Source organism: Harmonia axyridis, chromosome X (genome assembly GCF_914767665.1).
Source record: "Harmonia axyridis chromosome X, icHarAxyr1.1, whole genome shotgun sequence".
Taxonomy (NCBI): Eukaryota; Metazoa; Arthropoda; class Insecta; order Coleoptera; family Coccinellidae; genus Harmonia; species Harmonia axyridis.
In genome coordinates this window covers 17,172,704-17,191,472 of record NC_059508.1, presented here as the reverse complement: position 1 = coordinate 17,191,472, position 18,769 = coordinate 17,172,704, and the positions used below count along the sequence as shown (strand labels likewise).

The 18,769-nt window shown below is 35.6% G+C and overlaps 1 protein-coding gene across 2 annotated transcripts in view; it reads left to right on the top strand.

The window, feature by feature from the left end:
* LOC123686269 (plexin-A4) overlaps positions 1-18,769 on the top strand; it is a 55,179-nt gene that overhangs the window by 5,912 nt on the left and 30,498 nt on the right. The window contains exons 2-3 of one of the 2 annotated variants that reach the window (XM_045626289.1): positions 2,490-3,660; positions 13,919-14,101. In XM_045626289.1, coding sequence (XP_045482245.1) covers positions 2,524-3,660; positions 13,919-14,101 — 1,320 coding nt within the window. In that variant the 5' untranslated portion in view covers positions 2,490-2,523. Of the gene's footprint in view, positions 1-2,486; positions 3,661-13,918; positions 14,102-18,769 lie in introns of both variants that reach the window. The other variant, XM_045626288.1, reaches the window with a different exon arrangement.

The following is an 18,769-nucleotide window of genomic DNA, read 5'->3' as shown; positions in this document are numbered from 1 at the left end:
TGGATTTTCAAAGCGGTTATTGCATGATACGTTTGGGCTCTCAATTAGGAACATATTTGCCAAATATGAAGAAAATATACCGGGTGGTTCGTTTGATATGCCCTCAGAAAGAAACAGGCAAAATTCATTAAACACCCTGTATCTCGGCTACAAAGACAGTAAGACCCAATAAATGGGGTATCTCCAGAACCGCCTTGGTGCCACCTATGCACCTGTGGAATATTTCCGTTTCCCAATGAAACAACCTGTATATTGAGTCTTTTATAGGTTTTCTACATCGACTCTTTTCTGTAAATGAATAAATAAACTCAAATTCATCGAATCTCAAGATTTCCAAATTAGAACCAATGTTTTTATTACATTATTTATTTCGTGTACATTGTATGATTGTAACAAGGTGTCCCATTTAATTGAAAATTAATTTTCGTTTCAGAGAAGAGGAGAGTTGGTGTGTTTTAAATGGGACACACTATATATACTTAACTTGGTTACATTTATACAATGGACACAAAATTAATCAAATCTTGAAATAAATGAAAAACGATTATATATAGGATGTCCCTTAAAAAGAAGAAAAACTCGATATCTTTGAAACGGATAAAATTTTCTTTTTATATTGAAAATTATTCAATTAGTCTTCATTGTCACCATCTAATAACTACAGGGTGAATCACCGGGATGGCCTATAAGACTTTTATGGAAAACTAATCATAATTTTGAAAAAATTCAACAATGAACTTATAACCCAAATTCATCAAAACTCAAGATTTTCAAATTAGAAGCTATATTTTTTATTATTTCAGTGAAATAGTGGGGGTACTTAAGCAAACCCTATACCTAAAATAAATACTTTGAAAGTTATCGAGGAAGAACTTTAAATGAGGAAAAACCGCAATTTATAACTGTGTGGAGTACTGTGTGACTTCCGGAAAACACATAAAGAAACTAAAATTCGATGTTTCCATAACTAAATTTGACATTTCAAGAATTGTAATGAATTATTCGTGATTGAAAATTGTAGTGGTTTATGGATTTCTCAACAATCCCAACGAAAAATTAATTATAATTCATGAAATGTAAAATTTAGTTATCCAAACATCGAATTTAGTTTCTTTCTGTGTTTTCCGGAAATCACAGACTACTCCACACCGTTAGGAATTGCGTTTTTTCCACATTTGAAATTCTTTATCGATAACTCTTAAAGCATTCATTTTAGGTACAGTGTTTGTTTAAGTAACCCCCACTATTTTTGTACTAAGAATCGACTGCAATAATAAAAAATATAGGTTCTAATTTGAAAATCATGAGTTTTGATGAATTTGGGTTGTCCAAGTTCATGATCTTCTTATAAACACCCTGTTAATTTTTGATCCAAACCGCAAACGGTTTTATAATACTACGTATTTGCAGAATTGAGAAAGAAAAAAATGTTTCGAAAAATGTGAGTCCCCATCGCCACCATTTTTTTTTATAAGAATTCCATTAAATCATGAACCGTTAAGGTATGGCATATAGCTGAAATTGTCATCAAAATAGCTATCTAATGATGCAAAAATATACTGGGTGTGCCATTTGAAATAAGAAAGTAGTAGTATGTTTCCGGTAGAACCGGAAGTTGTAGAGTTCTGCAAATATTTTAGGGAGAAAGATTGTATTCTCAAACCATATATACCACCCTGTATATTCAATGAATAAGAAACCTCTGGACAGAATTCTACCTGTAGTTGGAAATATTATTAGTTTATCAATTGTAACGGCTAAATTCCCTGCTACACGGACTCCAGTAGGTATGTTCTGACCTAGAAAGTGTGTAATATACGATTTCCTCATCATATCCGATGCCTACCGAACGTCCATAATTCGGTTCATCACGTATTTGCTAGTTTATGATTATTATATCCATGAAATTCAATTGTGTGTTCTTTGTGATTCACGTAGAACAACAACAGTCGAGCAAAATGGCTCTTTCGATCATTATTGCTCGCTTTATCATTTAGAATTCAAGATAATGTACAGTCCGTTATATACATTGTCGATATTCCTTTGTTATAATATCTACAGGCAAACTTTCAACACTTTGACTTCGGAATATCGTAAAAATTCACCCCTAATGGTTTTCCTTGTTTGGACTATCCCAACGATGATTCCGAACAATCAGAAGTCAAATATTAAAAATTGTATTCCGTTTATCTCTTCCATTCTAATGTTCATGCTGGCGCAACATTAGTACCACTCTATATCATCAAGAATTCAATCAGGATATCATATATTTCGTGTTTTATACAGCGGCTGATTTGCTTTGACCGAATTCTTTTGTTTGTCTTTGTTTTTTCTATCTATCTAAAAACTCCATTTATTTAATTATCAGAAAAAATATTAATAGATTTGGAAAAGGTACTTGGTATTTAATTATTAACAGGCCAATTGAAAAGTGAAAAAAAAACTTTCAAATGTTCCTATCTAACTTTGTTTTTTCTTTTTTCCAGAAGTAATGGCTTGAAAGACTGTCTACCTGGTTCTGCTATGAAGCGGCCGCTCAACCTTATCGCATTGGTGGCGGTCTTCACCGCTGCTCAATTGAAATCAACATGTGCGGCAGCTTCCAGCAGGGACATCGTGAAAACCTACAGCGATCACCAATCTGTCCACCTGTTCAATCACCTGGTGATCGACAAGAACACAGGTCGCGTATACATAGGAGCCGTCAATAAACTCTATCAACTATCGCCAGACCTAGAACTGGTGACAACAGTTCGTACAGGTCCAGAGTTGGACGCTGACGAATGCTCGGTACTAGAATGCACTTCCACCGTCAACAAACAGATGACCGACAATGTCAACAAGGCCTTGGTCATCGACTACACAACATCCAGGCTCATCTCTTGCGGCAGCTTGTTCCAAGGTATCTGCTCCGTGAGGAACTTGCACAACATATCGGATGGCGTGCAAGAGGTTAGGGAGGCTGTGGTGGCGAACAACGCTACAGCCTCTACGGTGGCTTTTATAGCTCCAGGTCCACCAAACCCACCGGTTACTCAAGTGATGTACGTTGGAGTAACATTCACCTTGGGATCCCCGTATCGATCAGAGGTACCTGCTGTCAGCAGTCGTTCCTTGGAGAAAGATAGGATGTTTGCAATTGCTCAAACTGCTGTAACCACTGGCACGAGGATGTTCGTCAACTCATTGGCTAGGGAAAGGTACCCAATCACCTACGTCTACGGTTTCGCCTCCGAGGGTTTCAGCTATTTCCTAACCACTCAGATGAAGCACACCACTTCTAGCCAGTTCATCAGCAAGTTGGTGCGTGTTTGCCACGATGATGAGAACTACTACTCTTACACGGAGATACCGATTGACTGCATTAGTGAGGCACAAGGTGGAAGGAAATACAATCTTGTACAGGCCGCTTATGTGGGGAAGGCTGGTTCAGATTTGGCGTCTGATCTGGGCATAACGGCACAGGATGATGTTCTGTTTGCCGTGTTCAGCGAGAGCGAGCCAGCGAATTCCAATAAGCCCTCCGATCTATCAGCGTTATGCGTGTATTCGTTGAAGGCCATCAGGAGGAAATTCATGCAGAATATCAAGAACTGCTTCAGCGGAAAGGGTCAAAGAGGTCTGGATTTCATATCTCCCAGCTTAACCTGCGTATCTACGGTGAGTTTTTGTTTCTTGTTGATGCTTTTGAGATTCGACTGAGATTTCAGTTTGTTATAATGGTTACAAGTATACAAGGTGGCTTGATGTAAAGGTTTTTTGGTTCAGATTTTGAATACGGAAGGGAACCATTGGAACATTTTATCTTTTCTGGATTTTTTTTCTCGAATTGTTTGTAACTCTAAAACGCAATGTGCTAGAGACTTGAAATTTTCAGGGTGGCTTCATAGTGAATTCCTCTAGATGATTCCGGTTGTATAATTGAAAAAATACACATCAGATCAAGCTGCAATCGTTTGAACCTCCATGTTAAGTTTTCTTCGAGCCACCATGTATATATTGTCTTATTCTTGTTCCGAAGTGTTGCTTTGGAAATATGGTTTGGACGAATCCTGCATTCTTCTTCATGTATATTCTTTTTTGGAACATGAAGGAGTCTTTTAAGGATTCAGTTATGTTTTCATTTTGATGAGATTCGTTTTTTTCCGCGTTTCCCTTGATTGGAAATTTGAATTGATTAGCCCGAACTAGGAAATGTGGCCAATTTTTTTTCCAGTTATTCAAAGTGAACCTTTGAAATCGTTGGAGGAAAATTTTGTTTAGCTCCTCATGAAATTTTCTACACATTACGTTCTGAAATGTTTTGCCTTTCTGTCGAGTAGCGCTTTTCTCGGAAACAATTGGGCCTATATGAATGAAATTTGCTGAAAAAAGTTTGTTTTTATACGGTTTTGATCCTTCTTCCTCGGAAAAAGAATTTGATACTTTTGAAATAAAAAAAAAATTGAAAAGTTATTAATCGGAAATTGAGTATGATCTATTTGAGATATTCTTTGATCTATATTCTTTTTTCTGGAATTTATGTCAAATTTGCACGAAACTCGTTTTTATCCACTTTTCAAACAACAACAAAAGAGGCGTGACCTAACCTTTATCTTTTGAAGCTTGGTAAAAACGAGGAAAAAAGTGGCGTGGTGTAGATATACAGGGGGGATTTTTGGCACGTTTCTATTTCATGAACGACTGCTCCGAACACCGTAAATTGTGAAGTGCGAAATATACCGCTTTCTTTGTCAGAATAATAATAACGTTGCGGAGTGTGTAAGATGAGAGGCATAACAAAGGACTAAAATACTAGGTTAGACCAAGAGGGGGAGAAGAACGTCATTCAATTTTGCGTGCCACCTGGTACTTGTAATATAACTTTCACCCCTCACCCTTTCACTGATTCGCATTCTATAATGTTGAGTCACCCCAACAATCCACACATGTTAAATGGAATCCATTTCCTTCTGGAATGGAACTTACCGGCCTCACTGTTTGTGTACAGATATGAAATTAAGTAATTTACTAATTATTCCAACTTTCGATTGGAAACAATATTGTTACTTTTTATTGATTGATTCGATTACGTAGATCACGAAAATGCAGTGGAGCGATTAGTCCAGTATTTAATTAATTATAGGTAATAATCTGAGATTTTTCAAAGAAGAAATTGTTAATTTTCTCGAGGCTGACACTTCTTCTGGACATGAGCTTCGAACTTGAAATCTCACTATGTTATAAATCAGAATTCGATCTTTGAAAAACGTTTTTACTAGAGGGATCTATGACAAATATTTTAGGAGATACAACGAATTTTGTATAGAAATTGAATTTTCTCTGTTTTTTCCCAAATTTCGAGTTCAAATTTCTTCAAAACTGTGAGGTCTACGGTGAGCGGTGTCTGAATTGACGATCCCTAATTAGCCGAATTCCGAACTCACCCGGAAATTTTGTTGTTGAAAAATTAATAAAAATCTGAGCAGATTATGTAAAAGATTCATAGTGATGAGACTTTTCCAGATGAAAATATGCAGTCATTTGAAATGAATTCGAATAAATAAACCAACATCAATTTTCTGTTCGTGTCTTCACTTCGATTCATCTTGAATATTCTCGAAAAAAGATTAAATCTCGCGACAATTTTCGTTAGATACCGATGTTGTTCAGTTCAGAATTTTAAAGACTTCTCTTTAGAAAAAAGCAATGCTTTCATGACTAAACCATAAAAATTAAACAGCAACGTCGCAATGAAACCTTAAACGAGTCCCACAGAAGCGCTTGTTTTCGTTTGTTGACAACCCCGACTATTCAAACTGTAGGCGTACATAAGACCCTTTTCAAATGACCTGATCTGCCTCTATCATCTCTCTCTCCTAAAGCCAGATGAAGTTAGTTCATTTATATTTACTTCGATCAAAGCCACAAACGATTCAATTTTCTACCACTGTAGAAAGAAAAAGAAGAATCCCTATTAGGTTCTTATGTTTTATAGAGGATAGGAATTTCTTTCTAACGGCTCGTGTCTCATTTTAACCATTTTATTTTTCACGTTCGTTTTACTTGTATGGGTTTCATACTCGAGCTTTCCATATTTTGCTTATTTCGCTTTTTGTGTTTTTTCATCCGTTCTATCTTCTAAGGTTTCTGTTTTCAGGTCGTCTCCTATTTTATATTTCGCTTCATTTGTTTTGTTTGCTCACAAAAAGGTAGCTCGGCCTTGTTCGAATTTATTTTTATCAAGTTGTATGTCTGAAACAAAATTTTGAACCGAAGGTGGCCTATTACATATTCTTTTGGTACACCTTATTCAATATGTCTTGGGCTTCACTTCACTTCAAGAGTGATAAATGTACAGGGTGGGCAAATTTCGAAGTTTTAGCACTACAACTTTTAAACCAGAGGAGATAGACAAAATCTGATACCCAATTCTCGTTCTCTTTTTCAGAGAAACTAACAAGAATAGTATTCATTTTTGTCCGCCTTCTTTTGTTTTCGAGTTGTAAGCGAAAATTAAAAAATTGCGATATCGAAAAAAAATTATATCTTCGTTATTACTGATGATAGAGTTTTGAAATTAAAACATTATTCAGGCAGTTTTTTACGTAGAATCCAGTGGCGTGCTCGTCTTTTAAGCAGGATTTTTAATTACGAAACTATGATCCTGTACAGGATGTCCCAAATTCGATGCTCGCTGAAAAGCATCTCGACAACTATAAGGTTCAGAGAAAACATCTTCAAGGACCCTCGATTTTTTTTTCGAAATAATAAGATATCAGAAAGCAGATCATAGATATCTTGATTCGTTCTGTAGTTACAGGGTGTTTCTGAAAAATATCATAACCGTTTCAAACATTTTGCTAAATCTTGGTTTCTGTTCGAGATATTCGAGAAATTTTCATACGTTTTTTTCAGTTATCTTTATGGTCTATATTATACTCATAATAGATCATAGAAATCAATTGCCGTTTTAGAGATATTGAGGAAATTGCTGCGTTCAGTGAGAATCTAATTTGGGACACCCTGTGCACCATTTTCATCATATCGGGGGATTCGAGTCTCTTAATTTTTAAGAGCAATCTGTCCAGAAATACAGCCACTGTGGGAGAAAAAGAATCGTCGATGGTTAAGAATTTATTCATTATGATATTCGATTGGTGGAATGGGGAACTCTCCCTTCTGAAAATAATAAAAATCCCCATTCTTGAATAAACGGAGCAATATAAATATCTGTGCGATATTACATTTCTCCTCGGCCAGTGGAAATGAAAACGGAGACGGAAATAGAGATTATTGCAGTTATTATTCCATCCTCTATCTTTTAATCGTACATTTTTCGAATACCTACCATGATCCACTGGCGAATTTGCATGCATAAACCAATTATTTACTACTCTGCTTTGTTGTAATACAAGCTATATGGATGGAATGAACTGAGAGGATTTAGAAATTGAATTATGTCGGCATTCCGACAAGAAAAAAATATATAATAACCGGAATTTATATGACAATTTCGATTTGAGTGCCGTGCTCTCAATGAGATTACTGATCTGCGTAATCCTGTAATGGATTTTGTTCAGTGGTTTTGTACGGCCATCGCATGGTATTCTTGTTTTTCCACGTATATGTTGGCTGCACTGAATTAACTTCGTAATACTTTAGTACGAACATTGAATAATACTTTCGGTATTTTGAACAATGTCGATATTTCTTGTGGTAAGATTAGTGAAATATACGTTCTTGCATCATATCAGTGCTTTTTGTATGATAACAATGGGGAAAACCCAAGTTTTGATTTTCATTTTTGATTGTTACGTCATTCGACCTATAATAATATCACTTCCACAAAAACTACTAATAAATTTTGAAATATATCAGTTTGTTTATAACATACAATCTTTTCGAAATATAGAATTAAGTCTGGGAAATATTAATTAGGTTAGGTGACGCTACATTTGTTTAGAAAATGGATGAAAACGAGTTTAAAACATGGTGATTCACTGGGATGGCCTATTAGACGTTTATTGAAAAATAATCATAATTTTGAGCTGATAATTTGCATATTTGGGTTTGAGACAATAATCTTTCTCCCTAAAATATTTTAAGATCTCTACAACTTCAGGTTATACACACAAGTCACAGACTGCTCCACACAGTTAGAAATTGCGGTTTTTCCTCATTTGAAGTTCTTCCTCGGTAACTCTTAAAGTTTTCATTTTAGGTATAGGGTTTGCTTAAGTAACCCCCACTATTTTCATACGTAAAATCGACTGATATAATGAGAGGTTTTAATTTGAAAATCTTGAGTTTTGATGAGTTTGAGTTGTCCAAGTTCATGACCTTCTTATAAACACCCTGTACATTTTTGGTCCAAACCGTAACAATCTTATAATACTACGTATTTGCAGAATCGAAAAAGAAAAAAAATTCCTCAAAAAAGGCCTTTTCAACCAAAAATTCAAAAAAGTGAGTCCTTAAAGCCACTATTTTTTCATAAGAATCCCATTAATTAACTCATTTGAATTGAATTTCTCTGATATTTCATTGAAGTTTCTGAAATTGCTGGTGTGCCAGAGCCTTCTCAAAAAGAACGTTTTTAACGTTTCAGCCTCCTTGAATTTATTCTGATTTAAAGAAGATTCTATAAGAACTAAACATTTTTGAGGGTTTCACAAATAATTGGTTGGATCTTACTAATGTATTATCGATAAATAAGTAGATATTCGGTACTCCTTCCTTTCCGTCACCATTGTTACTATGGTGAAGAGAATAGAGGGATACCGATCTTTACCGATCATTAACGCATCAATCGATAATAAATTAGAAAGATCCTACTACCGAATATTGAACTGACACCTGATGAACATGTGTTCGATTATGGGAAACTGAAAATTGTAGCATATAATTCTTGCAAACTGGTCGATGAAGAATATATCATAGAAATAATAATAATATTTCTATTTATGACATTGTATTCGGTAGTGACTTAAATTAACTGATTTATTATTTCATACCTCAACAGAAATATTGAAAGGAGTTCATTTACACTAATTTTTACTTTAGCATCTCAACATTTTCGAGAATTTTCATGAAGAAATCAGAATATTGAACTGACACCTCGAAATGATTCTGTTAATTCAAAATTAGACAACGCACATTAGATAGCTGACAAATTAGGATTCATCCGTTCAGTTTCGACGATCAAAATGCTGTTTTCAATAATTTTATATACAGGGTGATTCACCGGCATGGCCTATTAGACGTTTATGGAAAACTAATAATAATTTCAAGCTGAAAATTTGCATATTGGGGTTTGAGACAATGATCTTTCTGCCTAAACTATTTTCAGATCTCTACAACTCCGGTTATACCGGAAACAGACTAGTACTTCTTCATTTCAAATGGCACAATGATGAATTCATGATTTTCTTATGAACACCCTGTACATTTTTGATTCAAACCGCAAACAATCTTATAATACTACGTATTTGCAGAATCTAAAAAGAAGAGAATATTTCCGAAAGAAGCTTGTTCTGCCGAAATATTCAAAAAAATGTGAGTCCTCATCGACACCATTTTTTATAAGAATCCCATTAACTCATGAATCTTTGAGTTTTCACCCAAGGTATGGCAAATTGCCAAAATTTTCGTCAAAGAAGCTATCCAATGATGCAATAATATACTGGGTGTGCCATTTGGAAAAAGGAAGTAGTAGTCTGCTTCCGGTATAACCGGAAGTTGTAGAGAACTGGGAATAATTCAGGGTGGAAGATCATTATCTCAAACCCCAATATGCAAATTTTCAGCTCAAAATTACGATTAGTTTTCCATAAACGTCTTATATGCCATTCCGGTGAATCACCCTGTATTGCTTTTGTACATCCTTGATAAAATCCCGACACATCCAACACACCAGCCTCGTAATATAATTGAATGAAAACAAACGATCCATGATTATTGATCCAGATTGTTGAGTATAACACAATAGAGTCAAAGTAAATGTGCGTTATTAATCCAGTTTAATGTTCTTGCGCACATTCAACTGAAGCGAATTGGCTCATGTGTAAACCCACATCATCCATTTATTTTTATACACCGCCAAAAAATGTTGCAACAAAACCGATTTTATTTAGAGGGTATGATTCACAATGAACACAATCATACAAAATTTCGGGAAAGATAAAATTGCGAGGTCAACTCGTTATATCCGAATAAATAATTTTAGGAACGAATAGAGATTATTAGTAAGGTTAGGGTCATTCTTTTTTTCTATTTTTAATATCACAGATTAGACTTTCAAGAATAATATTGGTAACGCGAAGTTTCGAACTTATTCTTCAATCTATGAAGATTTTACAAATGGTGTTTATACGGATTTGGAAACAAAAAGGTGATGAGAAAACTGAAAAAATAGCTATAAAATATGGTACTTACAAAGAAAACATTTTTGACCGTTGATTATTTTTTGTTCATTCAAATTTAGAAACTATTTCTGTTCAGTAGCTTATTGATTTTGTTGGATTCTAATCTGATGAGTCTCTTGGCTTTTGATTCCACGTGTATAATTTTTATGTTATCAATTTTGGGTAAAGAGTTATCATTATCTAAGCAATGTTGCAAATTCGGAGAATCGCTTATTTTTAGTAGAATCCCTTCGATGTTCGTTTAATCCTATTCTATTTCTGAGAGTTAAACTTGTTCACTTGATGTAGAAGGTTTTGCATAAAATAAAAACGATGATAATTCATTTACCGGTTTGTAGGCAGTTCTCAGATGTAATTTTAAGAAGCTATTAGCTACTTTTTCACTCATATCACCGAAGTACGAGAAATGAATGACTTTTTTGGTTCCTTTGGTATTTAGACGTTGCTTACAAGTGACGTCACTGATGACGTCGCGTAAAATTGCATTTTGGCCACCTAATTGAATTTAATTTTGTTTGATTCGTTACCTCTGAATAATTTGACAGGATTTCAAAAGAAGGCCAGAACCAACAAAAAGAAGAAAAATAAGAAAGCATTCCATATGGTTTTCCGTTATTACCATTTTCCCATAGCCATAATTTGTGTGTCGGTGAAAATTTCTGTTATGCCTAATTATCTCACAATTTTTTTTGGAGCACGAGATAAGAGATATTCGGAGATAGTTATGAGCATGAAGTTCACGATGTACTTGTTATTTACGAATTTGCTCACGAGAAAGATAAAACGGAATTGATCACGAATTGTACCGGTCGAATTTGTTCCCAAGCTTTTCTGCCTTCGTTTATTATCTATACACATAATTATGTCGAAAGACAATTTGTAGTTGGTACAGGTCGATCTCGAGTCGTCTGATGATGTTTATTCTACTCTAATTTAATTGGATTGGTGTATCCAACATTTTATTCTCTCCTAATCGTGTTTTACTGTAATTATTTTCGTCTAAGATTTCGTTTTGGGCTCATTATTTCTGATGAGACGTCTGGAAAAAGTTTTAAGATCAATATATACCAATTAAACACAATTTGCCTCGAAAATTCTTTTTTCTTCTGTCGACAAAACCTGTAACAAAACAGTTGAATCAAAAACAAGTATATACGCTTTTGTAAAAGGGTTTTGTTTTAGAGCTATAGAACTTTAAATTGCAATAAAACAACGATGGATTATTCGATTGACATGAATTTTATTTATCCGCAAGATAATCTTGTGGCATCATTACATTTCAAATATGATGATGACCGCCACGGCTGGCTCGGATGTAGTCCAATCTGGACGTTCAATTTTCGATTACTTTTTCCAACATTTGTGGCCGTATATCGGCAATAACACGGCGAATGTTGTCTTCCAAATGGTCAAGGGTTTGTGGCTTATCCGCATAGACCAATGACTTTACATAGCCTCACAGAAAGTAGTCTAGCGGTGTTAAATCACAAGATCCTGGAGGCCAATTCACAAGTCCAAAACGTGAAATTAGGCGGTCACCAAACGTGTCTTTCAATAAATCGATTGTGGCACGAGCTGTGTGACATGTTGCGCCGTCTTGTTGGAACCACAGCTCCTGGACATCATGGTTGTTCAATTCAGGAATGAAAGAGTTAGTAATCATGGCTCTATACCGTTCACCATTGACTGTAACGTTCTGGCCATCATCGTTTTTGAAGAAGTACGGACCAATGATTCCACCAGCCCATAAAGCGCACCAAACAGTCAGTTTTTCTGGATGTAACGGTGTTTCGACATACACTTGAGGATTAGCTTCACTCCAAATGCGCCAGTTTTGTTTGTTGACGTAGCTATTCAACCAGAAGTGCGCTTCATCGCTAAACAAAATAAAATGGACGTAGTGCGCGATACGTATTCCGCACAGAACCATTATTTTCGAAATAAAATTGCACTATTTGCAAGCGTTGTTCAGGCGTGAGTCTATTCATGATGAATTGCCAAACCAAACTGAGAATAAATCACTTGACATCTGTTGAATCGGTCGCCATCTTGAACAGTTATGCCAACTTAAAGTTACATACCTCGAAAAAAAACACCCGTTATATTTCGATACTTCCAAGTGACGTCATCAATACGTTGTATGAAATGGAGTCCTGATAGTTCCTCACGTTTTTAAGAGTAAATGTCGATCCAATGGCGTGCACAAAAGCGGGAAACTGTCGGGGACCTGTTGGCCTCCTTGATCTGTATCACGGCTCTGACAGGCCCAACAAGATAATCCGGACGCGTAGGGACCAATAACAGAATGAGTCCCGGTTTGTTTTCCGCAAATCCACCGTTCAAACATGGCCCGGGCTTTGTTATAATCGAATTCCGTGCTTCCACCCCCTCTCCGAATGTTTGCCTAATCCTTTTCGTCCCTGCTTATGAATCCATCCCCAATTACCCGAATTTTAAGATGAAATTTAATCAGGTACGAATTACCAGCAATCAACCGCCCTATGTCTCCCTATATACTGGTCGAATCAGGTGTGATCCTTCGCGTGGATGCTGATGCAATTAAATCTGGATACGTTGAATATTGAGTTTCGGGAATGTGAAGTGTGGTGCCAGGTCTCTCGTCCAAGTAATTAATGATGGAACTGTTGGTGGTTAATCTTGGGTACAGAATCGTGATTCGTCGTCGTGATGTGTACGATGAACTGCGTCTATTCCCTCCAATAGACCTTCAGAAACGTTTCAGAGAAGATAATTCAACTCCAACTATATTTTCGCTATTTATCTAACGATTCTGTAAAATTCATCAGCTATTGGTCTACGAATCATGTGAATTTATCAGCTATTGGTCTACCAATCATGTGAATTTATCAGCTATTGGTCTACCATTCATGTAAATATTCATGTAAATTTATCAGCTAAATAGATCTAATACCGCACTGATCTAGAGAAGCTTTATTTCATCAGTTCAATTGATCTACTGATTGAGTAGATTCATCAGATATTGGTCTACCAATAATGTAGACTTAACAGCTAGGTATATCTGATAGTGTACTCATCTGAAAGAGCTATATTTCATCTCCTCTATGTGTCTACTGATTCTATATCAGCTATTTAGTTGACCTGTTATGTAGATTTGTCAGTTAGGTAGAGCATAGCTCAATTGATCTACTGAAAAAATGGATCTAAAATGTAGATTTAATACTAATCTAGGGAAGCTGTATTTTATCAGTTCATTTGATCTACGGATTCTGTAGACCTAACAGCTGTAAGTCTTCCAATTATGTAGATTTACCAGCTAAGTGGACCTATAAGCTTTCAAATCAAATAATTCACTGATTCTGTGGATCTATCAGCTATTGGTCTACCGAATGTGTAAACTGTTAGCTTGAGAATTTTAAATGCCAAAGATCCCGGTTAAACTAATATGATTAGAATATAAGTCTCTATTGTAATGATTTTTGAATGATAACATTTCGTGTAACTGATTTCTTCACGATTTCCTCTTGTTACAGAAACTGCAAACCATAGCTGAGGATTTTTGTGGTCTTGATGTGAACACACCACTTGGTGGTGAGCAACCTATGTCGGCGATACCGGTACTCTTATTCAACACCAGGTTAACAGCTGTTGCAGCTACATCTACAGGAGATTTCACAGTCGTCTTCATAGGAACTGCTTCGGGGCATCTGAAAAAGGTTTGAACATTTATCTCTTATCAACTCTTTCGTGTACAATTACCACCTACGTAGTCAGCAATTGAAATTAACGTCGGAACAATTTGAAGAGATTTTAATCCCACCATTCTATTTAGCCAGATCGTTATAATCATTATTATCATATTGACCTTCCAAAAGTTACAGATAAGCTTCTCTTATCTTCCTGTGATTCACTTCAATATTCGGGAATTGGTGATTTAACCACAACAACAGAACTTTGCAATCATTCGTAGAAATAGTTTGTTATTTACAGATTTTGTCGATAAATTAAAGAGTTTAAAGTTCGAATCTACGAGACATATAACAGGACAATTGAGAAGTCCCCGGTCTACCATAGTCGAACACTTTTTTTTTGCAAAATTCGATTTTATTATGGAACATAGTTGCCTTCGAGGGCGATCTTCGAACTTTTCGATACCATTTTTGTAGTACGATTTGTCTTTCGCTTCAAAATAGGCCTCAGTTTCGGCGATTACTTCTTCATTGGCGCCAAATTTCTTTCTAGCAAGCATTCTTTCGAGGTCTGAGAACAGGAAAAAGTCGCTGGGAGCCAGATCTGGCGAATACGGTGGATGCAAAAGCAATTCGAAGCCCAATTCATGCAATTTTGCCATTGTTTTCATTGATTTGTGACACGGCGCATTGTCTTGATGAAACAGCACTTTTTTTCTCTTCATATGGAGCCGTTTTTCATCGGTGACAGCCTTTTTTGGACGTCCTCTGCGTTCGCCGTCTTCGGTGCTTATTTCACCACGTTTAAACTTAGCATACCAATCAATGATGGTTAATTTTTCTGGTGCAGACCCCGGAAACTCTTCATCAAGCCAAGATTTTGCTTCAACTGTATTTTTTCCCTTCAAAAAGTAATATTTTATCAGCACACGAAATTCTTTTAGTTTTTTCATCTTTTTTCAAATAACAAAAGTAGCTACACTCACAACGCAATATCTCACAAACTAATTGTCGGACTGCTGTCAAATTTGGACACGTATCGTTTGAAAGATGGTACTAACTAAAAATCATACGCATTTATACTATCACCGCCATCTGTGCATCAGACCGGGGACTGTCCAATTGCCCTAATATGATATAAGGGAAAATAGTGAGCCATAGTATAAAATACTTCTTTATTACTATTTCATCGTCAATTTTTATCGAATATTCTTATTGCATTGTTACTCTGAATACTTAAAGAAGAATTAATGATAGCAGCAACTATTTCCACAGCCATCACATCAATTAGTAACGAGGAAAATGGACGCACTGTATATCATGTATGTTAATGAGAAACGTATAAATCGATAACTATAATGAAGCTAGGGAAAATACGTTGCGTTCACGGACTTGCTCATTTCATGAAATAGAAATACATCGATATTATTCCGTTCATTAATTAATGATTTATACATTCGCTGCACAAATAGAAATTCGAACTGATGTGGATGATGGAATTTGATTATTGTAAGATCATTTGTAACGAACCATCTAATATTCCCTGTGGTGTTGTTTTAGGCCACTCTAACGAGGACTCTGAATCGATTTTGTGGGAATTCAATCAGAGTATGGCAGATAAAAAGGATTCAAATGACCAATAAACTTCGTTGAATTAACTTCAGCAAATTATACTTCCGCCAGCATTGCATATACACTGTGTCCGTTAAGTATGGATCAAATTCATTTTTAGCTAAACAGACCATTTGAAGAAATAATCCTGTAACACGTCGATTTTTTATTTTAATTTACCGTATTTTTAAATAATAATCTAATATACAGGGTGAATTACTTTCGAGTAATGACGTCGCCATCATTTTTCTTTAATGGAACACCACCATTTTGTCTCTATTTTCCGATTACTCTAGCTGAGCTGATTCCAAAAATGTATCACATGTTGATTCCAATTGGTACAGGGTGGACAAAAATACAATGGTTTTGTGTGTGCTCATGAAGTAACGCGTAACATTCTTTATTAGTTAAATTAACATTATTATCAAAAATACTTATTGTCTAGCGGTAATTGGTTTGAATGTAACACCCTGTAGTTTGTTACATTTTCAGATTAATAAAAAGAAGCTGTTTCCAAACATGTTTGGTACTTGTGATCCAGCAGACAGAAATTACAGAATATGAAAGAAATTATTTCTTATCAATTTAAAAAAACATAGTCGTCTAGTTTTTTGTGAAATGTCATTATTTGTTTATTGCCGCTAGACAATAAGTATTTCGGATAATATTATTAATTCAACTAATAAAGAATGTTACGCGTTACTTTATGAGCACACACAAAACTATTGTAATTTTTGTCCACCTGTACCAATTGGAATCAACATATATGATAAAAAAAATGGCAGTGACGTCATTACTCAGAAGTAATATATATCAGATTATTTCAAAATACGGTAAATTGAAATAAAAAATCTACGTGTTTCAGGATTGTTTCTTAAAATGATCTGTTTAGCTAAAAATGAATTTGTTCCATACTTTACGGACACAGTGTATACCGTTTGTGAATTCCATGAAATGGTCTTTCATTTCAAAAGAGGAGAGCAATTGAATTAATTTTTTTTCCCGAGATCCTTTTCAAAATTATCCTCAATTCTTTCTCGTTTCAATTTCACGTTTGCTAGATTAAATATTTTCCTGTTGAAAAAAAAAAGGGAATAACGTCGACTTCATTTGGCTTATTCGGAGAATGCGCTTCATTCGGATATGAAAATTGTGGAAATAATTTGTAATTTTCTCATCATTTTATTTGGATGCTAATCCAAGAATGTTCAGAAAGAAAATGGTCTCAGAAAAAACTGATATAAATTCCTGAGGATTGTATTAAGCATTTAATTATTTCTGCTTCAAGTAATGTAGCAGTAGGTATAAAGTATAATGGTCCGGAAAAGAATCGACAACTTTATTTATAGGTTACAGATTTTAGTACAAAAGACGTGAATTTAAAATTAAAATACCGCTATTGGAAATTAATCTGAGTTCATTGAAAATATCCAAGGACGTAGTAGAACCAGTTTGTTCTCACGATGACTCTGACCACTGGATCTTGTATGAATCACTTGAGTTTCTGTCACCATTATACAGGCTGGTCCCAAGAAAGCTTAAACGTGAAATGTTTCTCGGCAAAGGCAAAATTGTCACCGGTTGATTTTTCTGAATTTTTCGTATGTTGTAGAATTTGACCTCCTGAATTAGAAAGTCTATGGGTCCAACTCAATCATGACTAGTTTTCGAGTTACAGGGTGTCGAAGTTTGAGAATGTCAGTTCTGTGCTATCATTGTATTCCAAATAGAATGACACGCAATTTTCACTGCTATTTGAAAATGAAAAGTGAGGGGTAGCTACCACAGGGCTGTCAAATTTACGAACCTTTTTTATACATCATTGGGAAGGTACTTTGAAATTATAAAAGGTGTTTTTTTTTTTAGAGCTATAGAACTTAAAATTGCAATAAAACAACGATGACATAAATTTTATTTATCCGCAAGATAATCTTGTGGCATTACATTTTAAATATGATTTCTGGCACATGACCGCCACGGCTGGCTCGGATGTAGTCCAATCTGGACGTCCAATTTTCGATGACTTTTTCCAACATTTGTGGCCGTATATCGGCAATAACACGGCGAATGTTGTCTTCCAAATGGTCTAGGGTTTGTGGCTTATCCGCATAGACCAATGACTTTACATAGCCCCACAGAAAGTAGTCTAGCGGTGTTAAATCACAAATCTTGGAGGCCAATTCACAGGTCCAAAACGTGAAATTAGACGGTCACCAAACGTGTCTTTCAATAAATCGATTGTGGCACGAGCTGTGTGACATGTTGCACCGTCTTGTTGGAACCACAGCTCCTGAACATCATGGTTGTTCAATTCAGGAATGAAAAAATTAGAAATCATGTCTCTATACCGATCACCATTGACTGTAACGTTCTGGCCATCATCGTTTTTGAAGAAGTACGGACCAATGATTCCACCAGCCCATAAAGCGCACCAAACAGCCAGTTTTTCTGGATGTAAAGGTGTTTCGACATACACTTGAGGATTAGCTTCACTCCAAATGCGGCAGTTTTGTTTGTTGACGTAGCCATTCAACCAGAAGTGCGCTTCATCGCTAATGGGCGTAATGCGCGATACGTATTCCGCACAGAACCATTATTTTCGAAACAAAATTGCACCATTTGCAAGCGTTGTTCAGGCGTGAGTCTATTCATGATGAATTGCCCAACCAAACTGAGAATAAATCACTTGACAGCTGTTAAATCGGTCGCCATCTTGAACAGTAATGCCAACTTGAAGTTATATACCTCGAAAAAAAAAAACACCCGTTACAAAGCAATTTTTTTCATTATCCTGTCAAATAAGCTAAATATTGCGATAACTTGGGACACCCGGTATATTCACAAAAAGTAGGCGAATTTAATATTTTCGTTGACAAGTCAGCTGTTTATAAAAATCGTTGTCGATGTATTTGAAGTTATTTCAAAAGGACTGTGCACGTCAATGCGGTAATTTCCCAGCGAAACGTCATCTACATCTGTTTTTCTTTTCACGAATGGAAAACTCCGTTTCCACAAGCTGAATAATAAAAAAAGGTCGAATCGCGGTAATAGTTTTTTTTTCTGAATCCACCCCTGCTGTGGCTC